Source organism: Staurois parvus, unplaced genomic scaffold (assembly GCF_062004578.1).
Source record: "Staurois parvus isolate SC_StPar_1 unplaced genomic scaffold, SC_StPar_1.0 ptg000430l, whole genome shotgun sequence".
In the NCBI taxonomy this organism is placed as follows: Eukaryota; Metazoa; Chordata; class Amphibia; order Anura; family Ranidae; genus Staurois; species Staurois parvus.
Genome location: NW_028318226.1, coordinates 3,120,162 through 3,142,030, shown reverse-complemented (window position 1 = coordinate 3,142,030; position 21,869 = coordinate 3,120,162). Strand labels below are relative to the sequence as shown.

The window sequence follows — 21,869 nt, the reverse complement described above, 5'->3', positions numbered from 1 at the left end:
TCTATCACTGGTCCTCCCCCATGAGCCTTCTGAGGTCAGCAGACTTCCTCCCCTTCCCCCCCATGAGCCATCTGAGGTCATATTTCCCAGCTCCTAGCAGTATGTCCATTCTCTGTAAAAGCATCCCCTAGAAATATCAGTCTGTACCTGGATGGGCCCGATACGATCTTTATTAAAACACATCCATCCAAGATACAGTTCAGGTCAGTAATGGGTTGTAAGATATGCATAAGCCTACACGCGGAGTTCACACCGCTTGGCGCCTTGCGTTATGAAGCCCATGTGGTACTATGCTGCTGATATGTGGATACAGGCCCGCGGTCTACTGCCAGCGGCATTCGCATCGAATGCCGTGGTGGTATACACGCCGGTCTATAAGCGCAGATCCGCCATCTCATCCATTACCGAGCTGAGTACTGTAATACATACATTGTACATGCGCATGGCCCAATTGCAGCCTTCAGAGCTTTAATTAAGCCACACGAGAGACATATGAATAACACTCATATATGACACATTTAAAGTTCGACCAACAATACAAAATTTCCATGACAACGGCGGGCCGTAGAACTCGCCCACACCATGGCCGCTTCTTCCACCGGCGGCCGTGAGAGGGAGGCCGGCGCATGAGGACCCCAGGGAGAGAGCGGAGCCCGCTAACTCTGAAAAGCAGCCGCACCAAGGGGGAGAGAGCGGTGAGGATGGAGGCAGATCTGTCAGGGCCGGGGGAGGCCTGCAGCAAGCTAAGGGCCTTTTGGCCGCCACAACCCCCCCCCCGCCCTCTCATCCCCCCTCCCTCTCATCCCCCCTCTGCCCTTCTTCCCTACACTATCCTAGGGGCTTTCTGGATGCTAGGGGGTGCACGTAGGGGCCCCGAGGGGGCTGCACGGCGGATGGACGCCTTATGTTCCTCATCCCCAGGTGGGCCCACAGGAGGAGGTTAGGAAGGGAAGCGCTACCGGCAGGAAGAAGCTGGCAATCACCTGGCGGAAGCAACTCTGCCAAGAGTGCATCGACAAGCTAATAAAAAAGAAGTCCGGGTCCCGCCCAGGACGAGCCCCAACCAGGCACTTCAGGCATTGCCCAGCAGGGGAAAAAGAGGAAGCAGGGACCAGGCCGCCGCCGCAGTTAGACCGAGCTATCCAGCACTTTGGACTCGGAGGAAGGTGAAGGAGAGGACACGGAGGGCCTTCTGAAAGTGATCTACGACACTCTGGATCTGGAGGAGGAACAACTGGATCTCTCTCTCCACGAATAGCTGTATGCAGGTCTACAAAAAAAAAGAGCGGCCGCACATCCCCAGTGCATTCTACTTTATGGTCCACTATCAGAAGGGAATGGGAAGAGCCGGAAAAGGCTTTCTTTCCCAAAAACCTCGAGGAGATTTCCTTTCAAGGAAGAAGAGGCTTCACTGTGGGAAACTTGCCTAAATCTAGATGCTCCTCTTCCTAGAATCTCAAAAGCGACAGACCTATCCTTTGAGGACGGCGGTCCCCTGAAAGATCCAATGGATCGGAGAGCAGACACGTTCCTGAAGAGATCGTGGAAGGCGTCCGCGGTGAACTTCAAGCCTGCAGTAGCGACGACTTGTGTCTCCAGAACCTTGGATGTATGGTTGGGGCAGCTCCGCTCTCATCTAGAACAAGGCACCTCAGCAGAAGAGATCTGGAAGTCGCTGCCAGTCTTAGGGAAAACGGTCGCTTTCATTGCAGACGCATCGGCGGAAACTATTAGATTTACAGCTGAGTCAACTGCGCTTATAAATTCTGCCAGAAGAGCTATCTGGTTAAAATCTTGACAGGGGGATCTTGCCTCTAAATCCAAACTCTGCGGTCTGCCCTTTTGAGGGAAAACTTCTCTTCGGGCCTGAGCTAAATTCAGTCCTGGAAAGGTCGGCCGATAGAAGGAAAGGCTTTCCAGTCCCAAGCAGGCCTACAGGGCGGAAGGGGTTTCGGCCCAACAGGCAGTATACGACGGAGACTAGGTTTCAGGGGCAGCGCACAGGCTGGGGATCAAGGAGAGGCAGGAATGAGTCAAGGGGAATGGAAGTCTTCCTCTTCAACCCCAACCAGCCCAAGTGACTGGAGGAGCCAAGTGGGAGGAAGGCTGGGACACTTCCACACACACTGGCTGAAAATCACCCAGAATACTTATTTTAGATGCAATCCGAACGGCTACAGAATAGAGTTCTCAAGACACCCCCCCCCCCCCCCCCCTTGAAGGTTCTTCACAACACCCCTGCCAAGGGACAGGGGAAAAACGGACATATTAGTAGACCTCCTGGATGGGATGCTCAGGCAGAATGTAATTTGCCAGCTGGAGGAGGAAGAGAGGGGGAGTGGTTTCTACTCCCATTTCTTCCTAAGAAGGAAGGCGCCGGGAACCTGCAGGATGATACTCAACCTGAAAAAGGTGAACGAATTTGTGAAACCCAAGAAGTTTCGCATGGAGACCATACACACGGTGAAACAACTCCGGCCACTGGGCGTATTTATGGCTTCGATAGATTTGAAGGACGCATATCTGCACGCCCCGTTAAGGGAGGAATCAAGGAAGTTTCTCAGGTTTGCGCTGGAAGGCGCAGGAAGAACAATTCTATTTCAGTTCAACGCACTCCCCTCTGGTCTGTCATCGGCTCCAAGGATATTCACCAAGATCCTAGCGGAACCGCTACAAGTTCTAAGATTGGAGGGGATAAACATCATCCCTTATTTGGACGACCTACTTTTATTTGCAAAGCTCTCAAACTGCAGCAAGATACGAAGACCTTCTGGGGGATGGCGACCTGCACGGTCAGAGGTTAGTTGGGCGCATGACAGCAGCCATACCCGAAGTGCAATGGGTGCAGTTTCACTCCAGAATACTGCAGAACCATGTCCTCTCCCACTGGGATGGCAGCCAAGCAGCCTTAGATTCCAGGATCCGCCTCACACGCAAGGTGAGGGATTCGCTAAGGTGGTGGGGGAACATCCACACCTTAGAGGCTGGGAGAAAATGGCAGCAAGTCAGCCCGGTGAGAATCACCACAGATGCGAGTATGTCAGGGTGGGGTGCTCACATGGAAGACTGCCTGGTCCAGGGCAAGTGGGACGCGGAAATCTCGGGCAGATCATCAAACTACAAGGAATTGTTGGAAATCTTCAAAGCTCTTGTGGCTTTCCAGGGAAAGATAGAAGAAAAGGAAGTTCAGATCTTATCCGACAACACAACGGCTGTCGCATACTTAAAACAGGCAAGGGGGGCACGAGGTCCCCGAGACTGGATCTGGCAGAAACCCTCCTGAGCTGGGCAGAGACAAACCTAGAGTCCATCACAGCAGTGTATCTGAAAGGAGATCTCAATCAGTTGGCGGACCAACTGAGCTGGAGAGAGGTCACCCAAACAGAGTGGTGCCTCAGCCGTACAGCATTCAATCAAATCTGCGCCAGATGGGGCATTCCCTCCATGGATCTCTTCGCCAACAGCCAAGATACGAAACTGGAGAGGTACTTCTGCCTGCAGAAGGACCCCAGGAGTGCAGGGACAGATGCATTAGCCCAGCATTGGGAAGGAGACCTCCTCTATGGTTTTCCTCCGTTCAGACTGTTGCTGAAAGTGATACAGAAGATTCAGTCATCCCAAGCCAAAGTCATCCTGATTGTACCATTTTGGCCCAAAAGGTCATGGTTTTCCCAGCTGAAGGAACTAAGCTTAACAGACCCGTGGATGATACCGCCCTCACACGATTTACTGGGACAAGGGGAGGTGCTACACCCTCACCCAGAAAAACTCTCCCTAGCAGCGTGGCTTCTGAGTGGGACAGGCTAGCCAGGAAAGGCCTGTCAGAAAAGGCCAAGTCCTGTCCACGCCGAAGCACCCTACATGGGACCTGGGCACAGTCCTGAAGAGTTTTCAGCAAGAACCTTTCGAGCCTTTGGAGGTATGCTCCTTAAGACTTTTTGACTCTTAAAACCATCCTCCTTGTAGCAATAACGTCCGCCCGCAGAGTCGGCGAATTGCAAGCTCTGTCAGTAATAGAACCATACTGCACTATCCTGCTGGACAGAATCATCCTCCGCACAGATCCGGCGTTTCTACCTACGGTTGCGTCACATTTTCATAGGTCACAGGAAATAATAATACCATCCCTGGAGGGCAACTCAGGCGGCACGGAGGAGGGAGACTACAGCAGAATTGATGGTCCAAAGATGGGGGACTGTGCCTCCAAAGGCACCAGCGCAAGATGGATAAGAGAGGCCATTTCTGAAGGTTATAGAACTGCGTCTGTCACCACCGGCCGGCCTAAAGGCGCATTCGACCAGGGCCACCGCAGCCTCCTGGGTGGAAAAGGCGGGGGCCTCCCCTGGACAGATCTGCAAAGCCGCAACATGGTCCTGCTTTGCCACCTTCGCTAGGCACTACAGATTAGACCTAATTGGCAGCAAGGACCAGGCGTTCGGCAGGAAGGTCCTACAAACAAAGGGACCACCCTAGAGTACGCATTTCTATTCAACTCCTCAAGTGAGCTGTCCTAGAAGATGACTCGGGAAAACGCAGTTATTTACCTGTTAACTGTATTTCCAGGAATCTTCTAGGACAGCGTAACGCCCTCCTGATTACTGTGTGATTATGTACTAGGGTTCCGTCATGTATATTGTCTCTACTACCATTTTTTGTGCTTCTCCTAGGCCTTCGGTCATATTCCTATACTGAGGGTCCCCTGGGAGAGAGGCTACTTATAGAGAAAAAGGGGGAGCTGGTGTTTCCTGGGAGGAGCCTATCTCTCAAGTGAGCTGTCCTAGAAGATTCCTGGAAATACAGTTAACAGGTAAATAACTGCGTTTTTGTGTTCATGAACAACTAGAGTGGGCAAATTTTGATGATTGGGTAACTCCAGAAAAGATTTTCACCCTTCCAAAAATCAATGCTGAGCTCTATCCAGTGGAATAAGAGTTCACTAAAAAGTGATTTGACCTACCATCTCAATCATAACCTCTTCCCGCCCAGCCCATGGCCGAATGGCGGCTGGCAAAAACACTCACCTTTCCGGGTGGACGCCATATGGTGTCCTTTCACACTTGCGCAGTTTGCCTGCCTGCAAAGCCGCGCAGCGGTGCGATCTGTCACCAGCCATGTACTTCGGACACGGCCGATGACAGATCTGAGTACCGGCCCCGTTGCCCGTACCATGTGACCTGCTGTGACCAATTACAACAGGTCACATGACAGTTGGATACAATGGATGGCTTCATTCATGCCATCTATTGTATACTAGTGTGTCTAGCTGTGAATGGTCACAGCGATCACATGCACAAGCTGGGCCAATCACAGCTCAGCTGTGTCATGTGGTTACCCGTGGCTAAATCACAGCTAAGCACAAAAAAAAAACCCTGAATGAATCGGTCATTCAGTTAAATGCTTGCTTATAGCAAAGTAATTCTTTGCTATAAGCAAATTGTGTAAAAAATAAATAAAAAATACTGATCACTTCCCCAAAGTAGTACAATGTTACTATGGTAACATTGTACTACTTTGGTCATAGTGAAATATGAAAAACAATCTTAAAAAAAAAAATGTAATAAATTAAAAATAATAAAAAATTTGTTTTAAAAAATTAAAAAAAAAATTTCATACTGTCACCAGTCAGTGTCCCTGATCACCGCCATGCCAGTTATATGATGACGCTGTACTGCACTGGTGATAGTATGTAAAAAAACCTTTTTTTTTCATTTTCCGAAAAATTTATGACAAAAAAAATACAACTTCAAAAATCTCGCCATGCCTCTTATGAAGTGCGACGGACTGTCTACTCTGCAAAGAGGGGTCATTTGGGGGATATTTGTACTGTTCTGACATTCTTGGACCTCAAGAAATTAGATTGGCCGTCAGTACTTCAGGATTGATCAATATTCAGATATATCCCATAGTTTGTGAACTCTATATTTTTCCTACAAACTAAAAAATACATCCTAATTTGGATTATTTTCACCAAAGACATGTAGCAGAATACATCTTGGCCTAAATTTATGAAGAACAATTATTTATTTGCAAACTTTTATAACAGAAACAAAGAAAAACGTGTTGGTTTTTTTTTTTCTAAATTTTCGGTCTTTTTTTGTTAATTTAGCAAAAAATAAAAACCCCAGTGGTGATTAAATACCACCAAAAGAAAGCTCTAGTTGTGTGAAGAAAATGATAAAATTTTAGTTTGGGTACAATGTTGTATGACCGCGCAATTGTCATTCAAAGTATGAGAGCGCTGAAACCTGAAAATTGGCCTGGGCAGGAAGGGGGTAAAGTGCCCTGTATGGAAGAAGTTAAATCGTTCCCTGTACCAGTTGAAGATGTTTGTTTATTCAAAGATTATGCTGATGGAAGTTTTAGACCCTCTTATAGGCTCTCTTGACACTTGCATGCCCAGCTCTGCAATAAGATATCACTGTGATTTCTGTTTAACTGCAGCTAACTGGGTTAGGGCAATGAACAACCAACTGGATCCTCTACTCCAAGACTACTGTAACTGAGCAGTTACAGAATTATTTTCTGCTTTGCTCTTTTATGTGAATACCCTAGAACAAGTAATGAAACAAATCTCAAGAATGGCTCTGATTTCAATATTCATTTGCATAATCCTGCATCTCAAAGCTTGGTCAGCTAAACCTGCCTATGAAAGACTCCTCACACGTATGTTCTTTAAAGAAGAACAACTATTTGGCGAGGTACTTCATCAAAGATGTCTCAGGAGGAAAGGTGGTTCTTCCACATAAGAAAGTTCAAAAATCCCCTTTTTCAGGAGCCTCTACCTCCTCAAAAAAGAAGTGTACCGCAACACTCTATCCAGGCTTCAACCTCCAAGCTTAAGTTCAGCCCTTCCTTTCAGGGCAAGACTTGGCCAACAAAGTCCACCAAGTCTTCCCAGTGAAGGGAAACCCTCAACATACTTTCCGCTCACCACATTTTTGTCTCATATCTACCAAAATCTGCCCAGTGGGGGGCCACCATTAGAGGGCCACCTCTTAGGCATCCTTTTAGTTTAGATTGCACTAGTGTCCTGCTCATGAAGTTGGCAGTGTCAGACCCATCCATGAGAAATTAAGTTGTGTCTTTCAATGAACTCCGAGAAAAGGATTTTACAGTGAGCACAAAAATCCAATTTTCAAAGTTCCATCAGGTAAATGTTCAGTTTTTTCTGATTTCGGCCACAAGGTTTTTGCTACGGCACTTCAGAGTTGGGTCTGTCGGCACAGTTATGTTTCCTAGTTGTTGCCCACCCTTCATTGCTTGGGGATGTAGCAGGATATATGCATTTTTCAGCCTGTATCCTGTACTGTACAGTTAAGATAATAGGAATTTTGACATATCTGAAAATTCCATATCTTGGAGTACACAACAGGACATGGGCTGCTGGCAACCACAACCCCCCCTCCCAATCTTGGGTTACTTTTTATAGCTTGCTACAAAATGAATGCCCAGGGGGTGTGTCCTGAAAGCTTTGCATTTGTCCAAACATTTGAGGGTAGCATCCTATAACCCACAGACTGTGTTCTATACTCCAAACAGGTAAGTCAAAAATCATTTTATTTCCATTACATACTGATGCAGATGCTGTGTGTGCTTTAATATACCGTAGCAGCATTAGCTACATAGAGTAACAGGTGCTGTGTTCTGACAGGAGTATTCGCAACCCAATCTGCTGCTGGAATAAATCATTTGGCTGCCAGGTCTGTGCGTCGTAAAACGTCTGTACCCGGAAAGTGATGTCACTTCTGGGACACCCTGTCACTTTCTCTGGGAAGGAATGTATTGCAATGCTATCTGCATTCACTGGAGGAGGCCCTGCATGTCTTATTATAGAGCACCTGGCAACATAAAAAAATCATCACGTAGGGGACTTTTTGTCCGCATGTGATGGGGGGAGGCAAGTACAAAAAAAGTTTTTTTCATTGCAAAAAAAAAAAAAATTGTTACACCCAAGCACATAAAATCCCACGCCACCCCCCCCCCCCCACCCCGGAAAAAAAAAAAAGCGTCAATTGCGATACAAATGCTACATATCGCCGATAACGCTAAAGTGAGAACAACAATATTAGCCCTCCTCCATAACACTAAACTGATGACCTATAGGGGGCTTTTGAAGCATCACCTATAGAAAATAGAGGGTACTGAAGTTTGTCACCATTTCACGGCGGCACACAAATTTAAGGTTTGACATGTTGGGTATCTACTCGGTGCAACCTCATCTTTTATATTACCAAAATCTGGGTATTTTATTGCTTGCGTTAGCCCTAAAATTCACTTTTAGAGTGCTTTTTACTGAAATTTTGTGTTTCCTAGACCTTTGTGGTAGTACCGCGTAAAATAAAAAGTTGGAACTACCACTATTTTGTTCTTTGGGTGTCTTCCTTTAGAAAATATATCATGTTTGTGGGTTTTGTGTAGTCTTCAGGCCTAAAGTGTGCAAAAGAGGCAAAAATGGCTCTGGCAGCAAAAGGGTTAAAGCATGTCAAGCTGAGTGGTTCAGACAATATTCAAAGTCCTGCTGCGCTTTGGTGAACCTATGACTAAAGCTGTTAACACCTAACCATATACCAAAAAAATGGTCAAGCCAAATTGTAAAATGTGGTGCTGCGCTAATAAACTATATGTGAACCCCAATACTTAACCACTTCCTGTCCGGACACTTTTACCCCCTTCCTGTCCAGGGCAATTTTCAGCTTTCAGCGCTATCACACTTTGAATGACAATTGCGCGGTCATGCAATACTGTACCCATATGAATTTTTTACCATTTTTTTGAGACAGATAAAGCTTTATTTTGGTGGTATTTATTCACCGCTGGGATTTTTATTTTTTTTACTATGTAAATGAAAAAGTCCACAAATTTTGAAAAAAAGTGTTTTTTTTTATAAAATTTTGCAAATAAATAATATTTCATCCTAAATCTTGGCCAAAATTTATTCCGTTATTTTTTTAGTAAAAAAAAAAATCCAAATTAGTTTATAACCAAACATTATAATTTTTAAACATTTTTTTTTACATTTTTATTTTATTTTTTTTTTATATTATTTTTTATTTTTTATTTTTACATACTGTCACCCTAGCAGTACAGTGTCACCATGGTGACACTGTACTACTTGTGGGGGGTGATGAAGATTTTTTTTTTTTTTTTTACACTGATTGCTTTTACACCCATATAGGATGTAAAAGCAATCATTTCTCTTTCTCTCTGTCTGCATTCTTGCAGTCATTGAGAAATACTGAGTGAGCTGTGATTGGTCACAGCTTGTCACATGGTACAAGGCTGTTGTGAATAGCCTTGTACCATGTGACCTCTGTGATCATTCACAGATTTCACACGTAGTAAGCAATGATGTCACAAGTGACATCTTGCTCACTACTTTGCATGTGATCACTGATTCGCCAATCAGTGATCACATGACCGGGACCTCGTACAGAGGTCCCGTCCGACGATCGGTGTTTCACTGTGTCCGGAGGACACAGCGGACACCGGATCGCGGTGGTGCGCGCTCCTAGGGAGCGCGCACAGCTAGAAAAGGCGGGTGCCGTTTAGGAACAGCAACCCGACCTTGGACTGCCACCGCCCTGCCGTTTATAAACAGCAGGCGGACGGCAAGAGGTTAATATACAATAAATAGGTGAACAATATTCCCTTAAAATCAATAATAGTTAACTAAGTCAAATAAGACCTAAACCCCTCAACCTCTCCACCCCCTCTCCTAAGTAAGATAATCCACAAATATATACAATATTAATATATTAAATGCTGTGAAACTGAGAAAACTCCTGGACAACACCAGTGAAGAAAAAATATTGTGACATAAACGCATGTAAACTTTAATTTCAAATATTTTTATTGAAAGATTTTAGTACAGAACAAAACCAGGTACATTAATATGGTTCATAGTTAAGTATAGCCATACTTTGCGTGAAATAGATTCCCCACCATTTGGCTGGGGACGGTTTAAACATGAGTCGCATTTACCTGAGAGGTATGCTCAGTTTGGTGTGAACCATATATGGGTGGAAATGTATAAAATGGGTAAGGAACGGGAGGGGGGGTGACAAGGAACCAGTCTAGAGCATAGGGCCTTAGTGTTATATATTTATATTATCATTTTATGGAACAATTTGGGTTCTGTAGCCAGCGAGACCATTGGTACTTGAACTAGTGGTGGGAAGAATTGTTGAGGGCTGATCTTCTTTCCATATCACATTGAAAGTTAAGGTCTGTTATAAGGACAGAGAGAGAAGGAATTTTGGAAGATTTCCATAATTTAGTAAGGTTGGTTTTAGCGGCTGTTAAAGTGTGGATAATGATGGTGCAAGAGTCTTTAGGGAATTTGTTGATTCCTATATGGAGGAGTGTGAGAGCAGGGTTTGGGGCCACTGGGGCTCCAACGACTGTTGAGATCAAATGGAAAACGCTGTTCCAGTAAGATCTGAGAGATTTGCATGTCCAGAGTATATGTAGAGTTGATCCCGTTTCTCCGCATTGTCTCCAACAGGCGGATGAGTGTTGAGGGTAATATAAAGAGAGTTTAACAGGTGTGAAATACAACTGGTGTAAAATTTTTATATATGATTCCCAGTGGGAACTACATCTAGATACTTTATGGGTTATGTTGAAGGTTCTTTCCCACGTGTGCGGTTGTATTGGTTGTGGGAGAAGTTTCTCCCAGTTGGATAGAGAGGTGGTTTGTAGGACAAATTGTGAGCTGGTTATGAGTGAATAGAAAGTCGAAATCCCTTTCTTTGGGTATTGTATTTTGTTAAGAAATTGATGCGCAGTAGTAGGAATTTTTAAAAAGATGTGGAACGTTTATTTTTCGTAGTGAGTGAGCTATTCTCATGTAGGTGAAATTTTCATTGTCGGGGAGGTGAAATTACTCCTGAAGAGTTGAGAAGGAGTCTAGTTTGTGGTTTGTATAGAGGTCTTGTATAAGAGATATGCCTCTATTTTCCCACTGTAGTAGTTTTAAAGAGGGGATAATAAAGTGTAAAGTGGTGATAGGGGTAGGTATCAGTTTGGTATCTGTTGGGTTAGACGTTAAGAGATCATACCAGGCTTGTAGGGAGGCTCGAATGCAGGGATGTTTAGGTAGAATTTTGGATTGAGTTGCTTGTGGCAAGAACAGTATGTTACGTGATGTAGGTGGGAGATGTGGGAGTGTTTCCATGGTAGTGTCAAGGTCCTACCTTTTCCCTGAGGTTATGTCACTCCATGTGCTTGCGTCCATCTTGGAATTCTGCTGTGCATGGTGGGAATCCTTTTATGCCTTCAGGTCTCTGAGGTCCATCCCCCAGAGGGGTGTGGCTGATGACATATAAGCCTGTGGCCCGCACATGCTCTTTGCACTTGTGTCTTTGTGTTGCTATTACTCTGTTCTGACTCTCGTGTCTCTCCTGGTATCTGATTCGGCTTGTGACTCGACTATTCTTTGTATTCTCCTTTGATCTGACCCTCTGTTGCTGAACCCGGCTCGTGACCTGTGATTCTCGTCTGCTGTCCTGTACTGTTTTGTCCTGTTGTTGTTGACCCGGCCTGTCTGACTACTCTTTTGTCTCTTCCACCAGCTACACGCCATTGGCGGCGGCCATTATTGCAGCTGAGGTGTCTCGGGAGCCGTGACCTGGTTCCTGGCTGCGTCAAGTCCATCCCCACCATCAGGGGCCCTGGTGAAGGGCAGCCTGGGACTTAGACTCCACGCCCTGAGGGACTTCGGTCTGTGGGTGGTGGTTGTCGTCAGCCAGTGCGTTACATTGTTAGGCCTGCCTGTCCGTTCCTCGGCCCCTGCCCTGACATGTAGTCCATGATTTTTCATTAGTTGGGTGCCACCTAAGATAGAGTTGGTCTAAAAGCGTGACATTATAGTATGATTTTAAATGTGGGAGACCTGCTCCTCCTCTAGAAGTTGGGCGTATTAAGAGATTTGTAGTACATCTGGGTTTTTTTGAGTTACAGAGAAATTTGGCAAGTATTGCTTGTAATTTGGAGAAGAAGGTATTGGGGATGGGGAGTGTGCGGAATATGTAAAGGATTTTGGGTAGTATGCACATCTTCAGGGTAGCTACTCTTCCCAGTTTCGATAGTGTTGACGTGCGAAGATTAAGTTCTTGTGGGATGGATTCGAGTAATAGTTTGTGGTTTGAGGCGTATAGTTGGTCTGTCGTATTGGTGAGTTTAACTCCCAGGTAAGGGATGCTGTGGTGTTCCCAGGAGAAGGGGAAATGTTTGATCAGTACTTTCTGGGTCTTAGTGGGCGCATAGAGATTTAGGATAGAGGATTTGGGCTCATTAAGTTTATAGTATGATACTTCCGAGTAGTTTTGAAGATGTGTACGGATCGTTTGCAGCGATTTGTATGGGTTGGTAATCATTAGTATGATGTCATCCGCAAATAGGCTAATTTTGTGTTCTTTTTTGATGTGGGTGATTCCTGTGAATGTTGGGTCATCTCTGAGTTTTGAAGCTAGGGGTTCGATGAGTAAGGTGAAGATTATGGGGGATAAGGGGCAGCCTTGTCTAGTACCGTTAGATATGTGGAAGGTATGTGAGAGTGTGCCGTTTGTTAATACTCTAGCTGAAGAATTGGAATAGAGGGAAAGGATTGCCGATGGCATCCAGTCTGTAATTACAAATTTTGGGAGTGCGCGTTTCATAAATTGCCATTGTATTCGGTCGAATGCTTTTTCAGCGTCTAGGGATAAAAATAAGAGGGTTGTTTGGTGGTTTCTAATTTGTGTAGAAGGGATATGAGTCTTCTGGTTGCGTCTGGTGCTTGGTGACCAGGGATAAATCCCACTTGGTCAGGGTGGATAAATGTAGGAAGGTGGGGAAGTAGTCTTTGAGCTATTATTTTGGCGTAGAGTTTTATGCCTGTGTTTAGTAGTGAGATCGGTCTGTAGTTCTGGACAAGTTGGGGATCCTTGCCGGGTTTTGGAATAGTTGTGATTATGGATTGCAGCATTTCGTTGGGGAATTCACCCATAAAAGCGGCATGATTACAGAGGTCGGCCAGCTGTGGTGTAAGATTAGGGGCAAATGTTTTGTAGAATTTGTTCGTGAAGCCGTCGTTTCCTGGAGATTTATTAAGGGGTAAGGTTTTTATAGTTTTTTCTATATCTGTGGGAGAGATTGGATTAGAGATAGAGGTGAGTTGTGATGGAGTAAGTTGGGGGAGATTAGTGGTGGTTAGGAAGTTTTGTATGGATACTGTTGGTTGGGTTGTGGCCGGGTCATCCTTGATATTATACAGTTTGGTAGTAGGTCGCGAAAGCGTTAGCTATGTCTTGCGGGTTCGTAAGCGATGTGTGAGTTGTTGGGTGTTGAATTAAAGAGATTTAATATTTAAGACGTCTTTGTTTAATTATTTTTTTTAATAGTGAATTTGCTTTGTTACCTAGGGAATAAAATTGTGATTTCGTTTTTTGAAGGTTGAGGTCATATTTGTAGAGTAAGAGGGTTCGGAGTTTGTTTCTGTCTGAGGTTAGGGATGTAGATGTGGAGGTGCTTGGGTTTTTTTGTTCTTTTAGTTTTATGGACGTTAGAAGTTGGTCAATTTGTTGGGATCTTTGTTTAGTAATTCGGGAATTTAGTTGTATGAGGATACCTCTCATGTATGCTTTGTAAGCAGGCCACAGTGTGGTAATAGGGATATCAGGTGTAGCATTAAATTCAAAGAATAGATTGTGGGCTTCTAACAGGTATTTATGATTATCTGGGTTCTTCACTATTGTAGAATTCAGTCTCCAGATGGGAGGAATTACAGAGCGTTGGTTGTCGTCTAAGGTTATGTTGATTGGAGCGTGGTCTGACCAGGTTATGGTACCAATTTTGGATGACATTACGTGTTGTAGAGTCCATTTGTCCATAATAAAAAAGTCGTTTCTGGAGTAGGATAAGTGCAAAGGGGGAGTAGTAGGTGTAGTCTCTTTCGGTGCTGTGTTGGCATCTCCAAATGTCATGTAGGAAATGGTTGAAATTCTGTTTGGGGGATCTTTTGTTGGAAGACGATTCTAGAAGTGGTTTGCCGATGACGTTGAAGTCTCCGCCAACGAGAAGCCTGGCTTGTTTTTGAGAAGAGATGATGGTGTGCAGTTTGCGGTAGAATTGTATTTGGTTCTTTTTGGGACCTTAGACATTTACTAGAGTATAGGGGATATCGTTGATTTTGCAGATTAAAATGTGATAGTGACCTTGAGGGTCAGCTATTTTCTGAGATGTGGTGGAACTGTGTGGAGTCCTTTATGGCTGTAATAACACCATTTTTTTTTCTTGGAGTTAGTGCCATATAGATGTGGGAGAATCAGTGCAGCTGTAGTTTGGGGGTCTTGGTTATTGCGAAGTGTGGTTCCTGTAGGAAGAGTATGTCAGCCTGAAATGTCCGCGTTTCCTTTTTGGAGCATCGATCTTTTAAAGGGGGAGTTTAAGCCACGAACATTGAGAGATGTTATGTTAATCATAATGTAGATCTTTGTTTTTTTTTTAGTGGAGTTGTTGTTTGAGATGCTTGACGAAGTTGGATGGATATGGTCGTGAGAAGGAGAATTCTGTAAACTTGGTAGCGTGGTATTGGCTCGATCACTGAATCAGGGGGTGTATTCCATGTTTTTTTGCAGGTTTCGGTTGAACAGGTGGTACAATTGATCGACTGGTGGTGCAGGAGGAGAAGGAAGTAAAGGAGGTGAAAGGGAATAAAAAAAACTTGTGTAAAATGCAGGTGACACGAGTAGCTTGGTGTGCTACTTCAAAACCAGGGGGTTTGAACAAGCATTGACCGTAAAGGAGGTCATGCCAAACAGTTTCTTGTAACATGAAAATTTTCTAAACAGGGCCGATCGCCAGAGATTAGTAGGATGGGATATAGCGTCTGAGGTGAAGTGTTGGAAGTGGATTGAAGATGTACTAAGTCCGAGTCATTCTGCTTCCATTTGTTGCATATTAGTAGAGGTGGATTGTTGGGGATCCATGGGTATTATATTCCATGTCTTCAATATGTCAATGCCCGCTTCTAGGTTATTTATTGTGTAGGTTCTGCCCTGATGTTTGATGGTTATTTTTGTGGGGAATCCCCATTGGTAGCCTATTCCGTGGTTTCGTAAGGCTTTGGTAATGGTGACCAACTTTTTATGGTTAAGGAGCGTGGCTTTTGATATGTCTGCGAATAATCTGATATTTGCATGTGATGGCGGGAGTGGAGGGGGGTTTCTGGCTGCCGACATTATCTTTTCCTTTATGTGGTAAAGTGGATGCGAGCCAGAACATCTCTAGGTCAGTGCTGTGGTGAGGTGATGGATGGATGAGGGTCTGGAAGGCAGATGTGTGATCTGAATCCAGACGGGGCCTGGATTTGGCTGGGCTGCTTGTAGTAGGGGATAGGGGAGGAGATGACTCACCAGGGTATAGCGGGTATCGCAGCCTGGCATCTGCTTGCTGGGCTGTGTTGTCCCCTTCATGGCTGCTGTGTCCTTCATTGCTGCAGCCGGCGCCATCTTGGATCCCTGCTGTGATAGCAAGGAAGAAATGTGTTAATTTCCCTGGCTGTCCAGGGGTTTTGCGGCGGGGCATCGCTGGTGAGGGTTGTGCCACCTCTTAGCTGTCAGAATGTGACGTTTATATCCCTCGGGGCCGGGGTGTGCCTTGCTAAATCTGGCGGGTGGACGGAGCAGAGCTTACAGCGCGTCCATCCAGGAGCCGGCCGCACATGCACCACCCGCATGTAAACTGGTGTGAAAGAAATAATAGTGATCCTACTGGGGGATAAAGACAAAGTGAATCAGTGAAACCACTCCTTGTGGTAAACCTACGAAAAAATAAAGAGGAATCAAATGAATAAACGCATGTGTAATCTCAAAATAACTTGTGAATTTAAACAATGCTAGTGATCCCAATATGGGATAAAAAAAAAGTGAATCCGTGAAAGCACAAATGTGGTAATTAAGAAAGAAAGAAAAGATCAGGCTCAACGCCTGTAAATCACTAACAATCACTATGTACACAGTAGTGCCCCCCTACTGGGGATGGGTGAACACCACCAAAAAAAAAAATAGGCTAAATGCCTGTAGATGTGATACATAACCCCAAATGGGGGTTCTAAATAAGCGTGAAAATAAGTGACTTCAAACAATGCTTCACACTTTCCATATATCCACAAACATATACATAACGACAGTGGATAATCTACCCACTAACATAAAAAAAAAAAACCAAACCCCAAAAATATTAATTATCGTGTCCTAAAAAGTGAAAAAATGAAGTGTCCAATCTATAGAAAGTGTCCAGAACCATCCAAATGGTGGAGGTGTTCTGTAGTCCTGTAATCACCAAAATATGCAACAGGATACTATGAATCCCTCTCTAGGTGCAATGGCCCCTCACCTCCATGCGGTGACCCTGCAGGCTTACTTGTATGTACAGTAAATATCTCTCTAAACGTGCACTGTTTAGGAGGCGATTACTATAAAAGCAGCTGGGGACATCACTGGCGCATGGTTACTGCGCTCTCTTTAGGGCGCGCCGTCCATTAAGAGAGCTGGGCTGGGCCTTTTGACTTCCGCATGCATACGCAGTAGTGACGTCATTGAAACTTAGCCAGTCAAACAGCCGAAGTCAAGAACCTGGAAGGAAGACCAGGTGAGGAAGGAAGCCCTGTCAGCAGTGACCACGTGCCGCTGGAGGGCGTTGTTATAAGGGAAGTTTGTCATAGTGTGCTAGTATGCAGAGGACTTTTTTTTTTTCTTTTTTTTTTTTTTTTTTTAAGAATGTGACTCTGTCCAGTTCTCCAGAGAAAATTCCTATGCTTCCTTAGTGACGTTGAAATCTACAAATTGTGTGCTGTGGGATTAGAACATGCTTATTTTGTGCTAGGCTTTTAAAATAAGTGTACAGAGATACAGTTTACTTGCTCCTAATGGATCTTTAAATTTCCATTAAGTTGGTTTAGCTAGGGATTTTGCCTGGAACCACCATATGCTTTCACAAAGCAATAATTATTAGACTGCATAACACTGCATTTTACAAAGGCTATACCTCTAAATTTGAGAATAATATTAATGGGTATAGTGCTGTAATTGTTATGGAGATGTTAGAGTGGTTAAGAATTTGTACTTGGTTTTGTGATTCACATATACATTTTGTCTAATGTATTTGTGTCTTCCTGCCTTTATAATACGAGGCTTTTTATCCCCAAGGGGCTTGGTCAGGGCTGTGTATTGTATCTACACTCCTGTTTTTTGTCTGGATTTTTATAAAAATCACCTTTGCATGTATAAATAACATTCTTTTATGCTCAAGTACCAAAAATAAGAAATTGATGGAAATTGGCAACAGTTAACACCCCAGCAAGAGGTGTGTTCCACACAGTTTCATTAGTTGTAACCTAGTTTGGACACCACCTGCCCTAACAAATTACTAAAGATCTAGATAGAAGCTGGGCTTGTGTCCCTCTTTGTTAGTGATTGTATTTCTTCTCATTTTAAATTGTTCATTGTAGCTTGTAGTTAGTCCAAGGCCTGCTCAATACACCTACAAATGTATAAAATGTGTTTTTAATTACTTTTAATTACGCTTTGTGAATGGGAATACCTAACAAACATATAGTGGGGTTTTATCAAATTTGATTGAAAATATTGAAACACACACTTTTACATTTACAATAGAAGGAATGGGTGGGTGATATTTCTTACTGCCAGCATCCCTAACTTAACTGAAAAATCTAATAAAAGATCCCCATGAGACTTTTAAGGCAGATAAGACAATCGTGTATATTTCAATAAAGGAATAATATGGCAAATTTACTGCAAAAGATCCAAAATGTATACAGTTACCTTACATACATAAAAAATACTCTGGGGCCACTTGTGTGAAACGGGGCAGCCACCTGCTCCCATCTTGATGTCCACAATGTTGGCCCCAGTGGATGTGCATTGGTCCTTGGGTTGTATCCCCATACAGGTGCGGGGTGGACGAGATGTTTGTTGGCAGCCCTTGTCCTGTAACCATCTGTATTCAGTTATTTATATGTTATGATTGCTCTAGTATACACAGCATACCCCTGGCTTTATCCCCTGGAGGAGTTTTTCTGAAACATGTTGGGTTTTGACCTGATGTTTACACTAAAATTGAAACCACGATAGGCATATTACAATTCATTATATACTATGGACACGTAGGGTTTTAAAGTGTTACTAAACCCAGGACCCTGCATTAATTATATGTGGTCTCACAGTACACAGAACATGGAAGTGCAATTATTTTAGTAAATACAAACGGCTAAATACCTTTTCTCGTCAACAGTTAGAGCAGTCTTGTGAGTTCTATCAGTGTCCAGCAGAGTACATGCTAAAACTTGTAGGAGGAGTTTTCATTTTACTCTACGAGGTTGCAGAACCCCTGATCTCTCTGGACAGTGCTGATGGACCCTGTGCTGATCACATGTACTCTCCCAAGAAAAAAAAACCTCAGAAGCAATACACACCAAACTGAGCACGTGCAGAATGACTCCACAGATATGTCTTATCAGAAGATAAGAGGGGGACACTGGAAGAAGGGGAGGATCAGGGATGTCAGGATCAAACAGCCTTTTTACACAATCTAGAGGATTAACCCCTTAGATTCCATAGTGCGTATAAAAGCATGCTTTACTGCAGTACGCATATACAGACTTATTTTACTGTTGCGCGTTTAGTAACACTTTAAATGCTTTTTAGCCGTGTTTATATAATACGCTGTTGTGTATGTAATGTAACTGTATACTTTGTGGACCTTTTGCAATAAATCTGGCATATTAGCCTTTTATTGGAATTTATATGATTGTCTTATCTACCTTAAAAGTCCCATGGGGATCTTGTATGATATTTCATTTTATATCTACGTGGATTTGAAGCCTCTATGTAGATGTGCTGCTATTGCACTACATGATGTCCAGCATTTCATACCTCTTTGTTGACTAACCTTCCTTCCATCAGGGCATGAAGCAGGCATATGATGACTATGCAGACTCAGATGATGACCAGCATCATGATGCTTACCTGGAGAGGATGAAGGAAGAAGGCAAAATCCGAGAGAATGCTGACACAGATGACTCCGGAGATGAATCTGGTGGGGAAACATGTTTAAAAGTTTATGCTATAAAATTGGTGCAGACATAATAATATGTTCAGGAAAAGTCTATTCACTCCAAAATTGAATGTGTTAAAAGCAAGCTTCGAGTACTTTTAAACAGTGTTTGTAATGTACAGATGAGAATTTTTGTATGTATAAATATCCTTTTGGAAATCTGCTAGTGTGTGGTCTGCTTAGAGTGATTGTAAAGTTTATTATTATTTATTTATTTTTAGTAACAAACAGGTGTACACTTACCTGATCTGTGCAATAGAATTGCACAGAGCGCCTCTTTCCTTCTTCTAGGGTCCTCCTCCTGCACTTCTGGCTCCTTCTCTCCTCGGCCACCATAGGAAGCTGTTTCAAGCGGGTTTGATCTTGAGCCGCGCTGCCAGATTCCCTAGACAAAGCAGCCCCACTGTACTTTCATGCAGCTTTTTTGAAAGATTAATGCTTCCTAGCCTAGCTTAAGTAAAGTTCTTGAAAAGTAAACATCAATAAATCTTATTTTCTAAGTTATGTGTTTTTTGCAGATGAATCGTTTAACCCAGGAGAGGAAGAAGAAGAAGTTGCAGAAGAGTAAGTTATTTACGTTTTCTGCAAATATCATATACCTTCTAGACCCTGGTGCCCAACTGGCCCCCTGTATTCGGCCCTTAGACTATTTGGCAGTGTGGTACTGAGTGCTGTAACGATCTCTGTGTTTCAGCACCTGACAATGAATGAGAGAGGCTATACTGTGGGTGGAGTTATCTGGGCCCACACTACAAGTAAAATCCCTGCCTGGGGAGAGAGAGAGAGCAGAGTGGGAGCGTGTGATGGATAAGTGATCACCAATGGGGGCAGGGGGGTCAGTGTTCACTATCATGACCAACAATTCCGGTGGAGGGTTAACCTTCCCTGACACTGACCACAATGAAGGGGGGGGGGGGGGGGGTGGTAAAGAATATGTAAACCCAACATTTTATATGCCTGACAGTAGGTACTTGTATGAAAATGTATTCTGTTATTCGTATTGCTTCATTTGTATGAAATACCTGGTGTTTCTGCCAGTCTCTCTGCTTTCCTATTAAAAAAATGACCCTGCTAGGCATAAGAGCACACCGTGGTCAGTTATCTAGCTGTGCTTGGAAGCTAATCCAATGCTCAGGCTTGTGCTGACACGCGCCCCCCCCCCCCCTTTTCCCACCACAGCCATCCAATGGGAAGACCAGTATGGTGCTGTTTCTCCTCCCCAACTCTTTGTTATCCAGCTGATAACAGTGGGAATGTGATCACTTATACAAAAAAAAAAAAAAAAAGGAAAAACAGGAATTTATATTGCCTTTGTTGGTGTTCAACACTTTTTCCTGAGCCATTCTTTAATCTGTTTATACAGATTTGACAGTAACCCTTCAGCAAGCTCTTCCAGTGCTGACAGTGATGAGGAAAAGCCAGCAAAAAAACCCAAGGAGTCCAAACCTAGTAAAGAGAAGAAGCCACGCAAGAAACCAGAGGTAAGTATATGAATGTTACATACTGGCTGCTAAGGCTGGCTTCTGTAACAGGCCTCTTAATAAGATTTGTTTTGTCTTTTCAAGGGAAAGAAAGGCAAAGACCCTGCAGCGCCTAAACGTCCGATGTCAGCATATATGTTATGGTTAAATGCTAGCCGTGAGAAGATAAAGGGGGATAATCCTGGGATTAGTATTACTGATTTGTCTAAGAAAGCTGGCGAAATATGGAAGGGGATGTCCAAGGAGAAGAAAGAGGTAAAAAGAAGAAAAATTATAGATATGATAAAAATGTTTTTATCTAAACTGACGAGGCTATTGTCATTCACATATGCTAAACAAGTTTTTACATGATCCCCCTCCTTCCTTCCCCATGCCAAAGTGGTGATTTGGCAGCCTGGCAGCTTTTTTCTCTTTAATGTTAACACAAAGTGAAGAGGAGAGAGGTGAATGCTGTAACCAGATTTGCACAACTTCATTGATTCCCTTATGAATTTTAAAGATGAATTGTCCCACAGTATCGACCACTCTAGAGGTCAGTCATTTTTTTTTTTTTTTTTTTTTTTAAAGCTTATTTACTGCTTGCTAAGAATATGTAAATATTGTTCATAGTCTGGCCACATTTCTGCTTTAAGAGCCACCATGCCAGATGTGATAAAAAAAATTAGCAGGGTTACTTTTATTTTTTTTGTGGGGACTCCAAGTTTAATACCTCTTACCTTTTCTGGAATTGTGCAGGCTGTCATCAAAGGTCTTAAAGTGCATGTAAAGGCTAAACTTTATTAGCGTTCGACAGAATCTCTTTTAGGTTTTATTCTAAAAGATAAGTTTGCTGGCTATTAATCCAAAATAAACCAACCAGCAGGTTTGTGGAGTATAGTGTAAATGAGGTGCAATAAGCACTGCACAGGCAGCTCAAGTGTTCTACACGTACACTTAAAGTTCAAATTGAAGACACAAAAATGTAAAGCCACTTGCATGATAGGGTTTTCCCTACTAAAGCAGCCTAGCATGTTTCACATATGCTACAGGATATTTATGGAGTCAGGCTTCCCATTCATCAGGACTCGGAATATTGATGACATTGGAGGTTGGACTTTACACTCCTGAGAACTCCTGTATTGGTAACCATTGTTACTTGGACTGAAATTGAGGGAAAATCCAAAATTTTGAGTTGTCACTAAGAGAAGTGGATGGGAAATCTTTTAATTGGGACACTTCATCGATGACCATTGTCTAATAGAGAATGTTCCTCTTATTTCTAGTTGTGTCTAC

At 43.5% G+C, this 21,869-nt stretch overlaps 1 protein-coding gene across 1 annotated transcript in view; it reads left to right on the top strand.

Moving 5' to 3' along the window:
- Window positions 1-21,869, top strand: part of SSRP1 (structure specific recognition protein 1) — a 102,860-nt gene that overhangs the window by 62,314 nt on the left and 18,677 nt on the right. Inside the window, exons 10-13 of the mRNA XM_089687584.1 lie at window positions 18,966-19,098; window positions 19,635-19,680; window positions 20,480-20,597; window positions 20,682-20,852. Of these exons, the coding sequence (XP_089543710.1) occupies window positions 18,966-19,098; window positions 19,635-19,680; window positions 20,480-20,597; window positions 20,682-20,852 (468 nt within the window). The remainder of the gene's footprint in view (window positions 1-18,965; window positions 19,099-19,634; window positions 19,681-20,479; window positions 20,598-20,681; window positions 20,853-21,869) is intronic.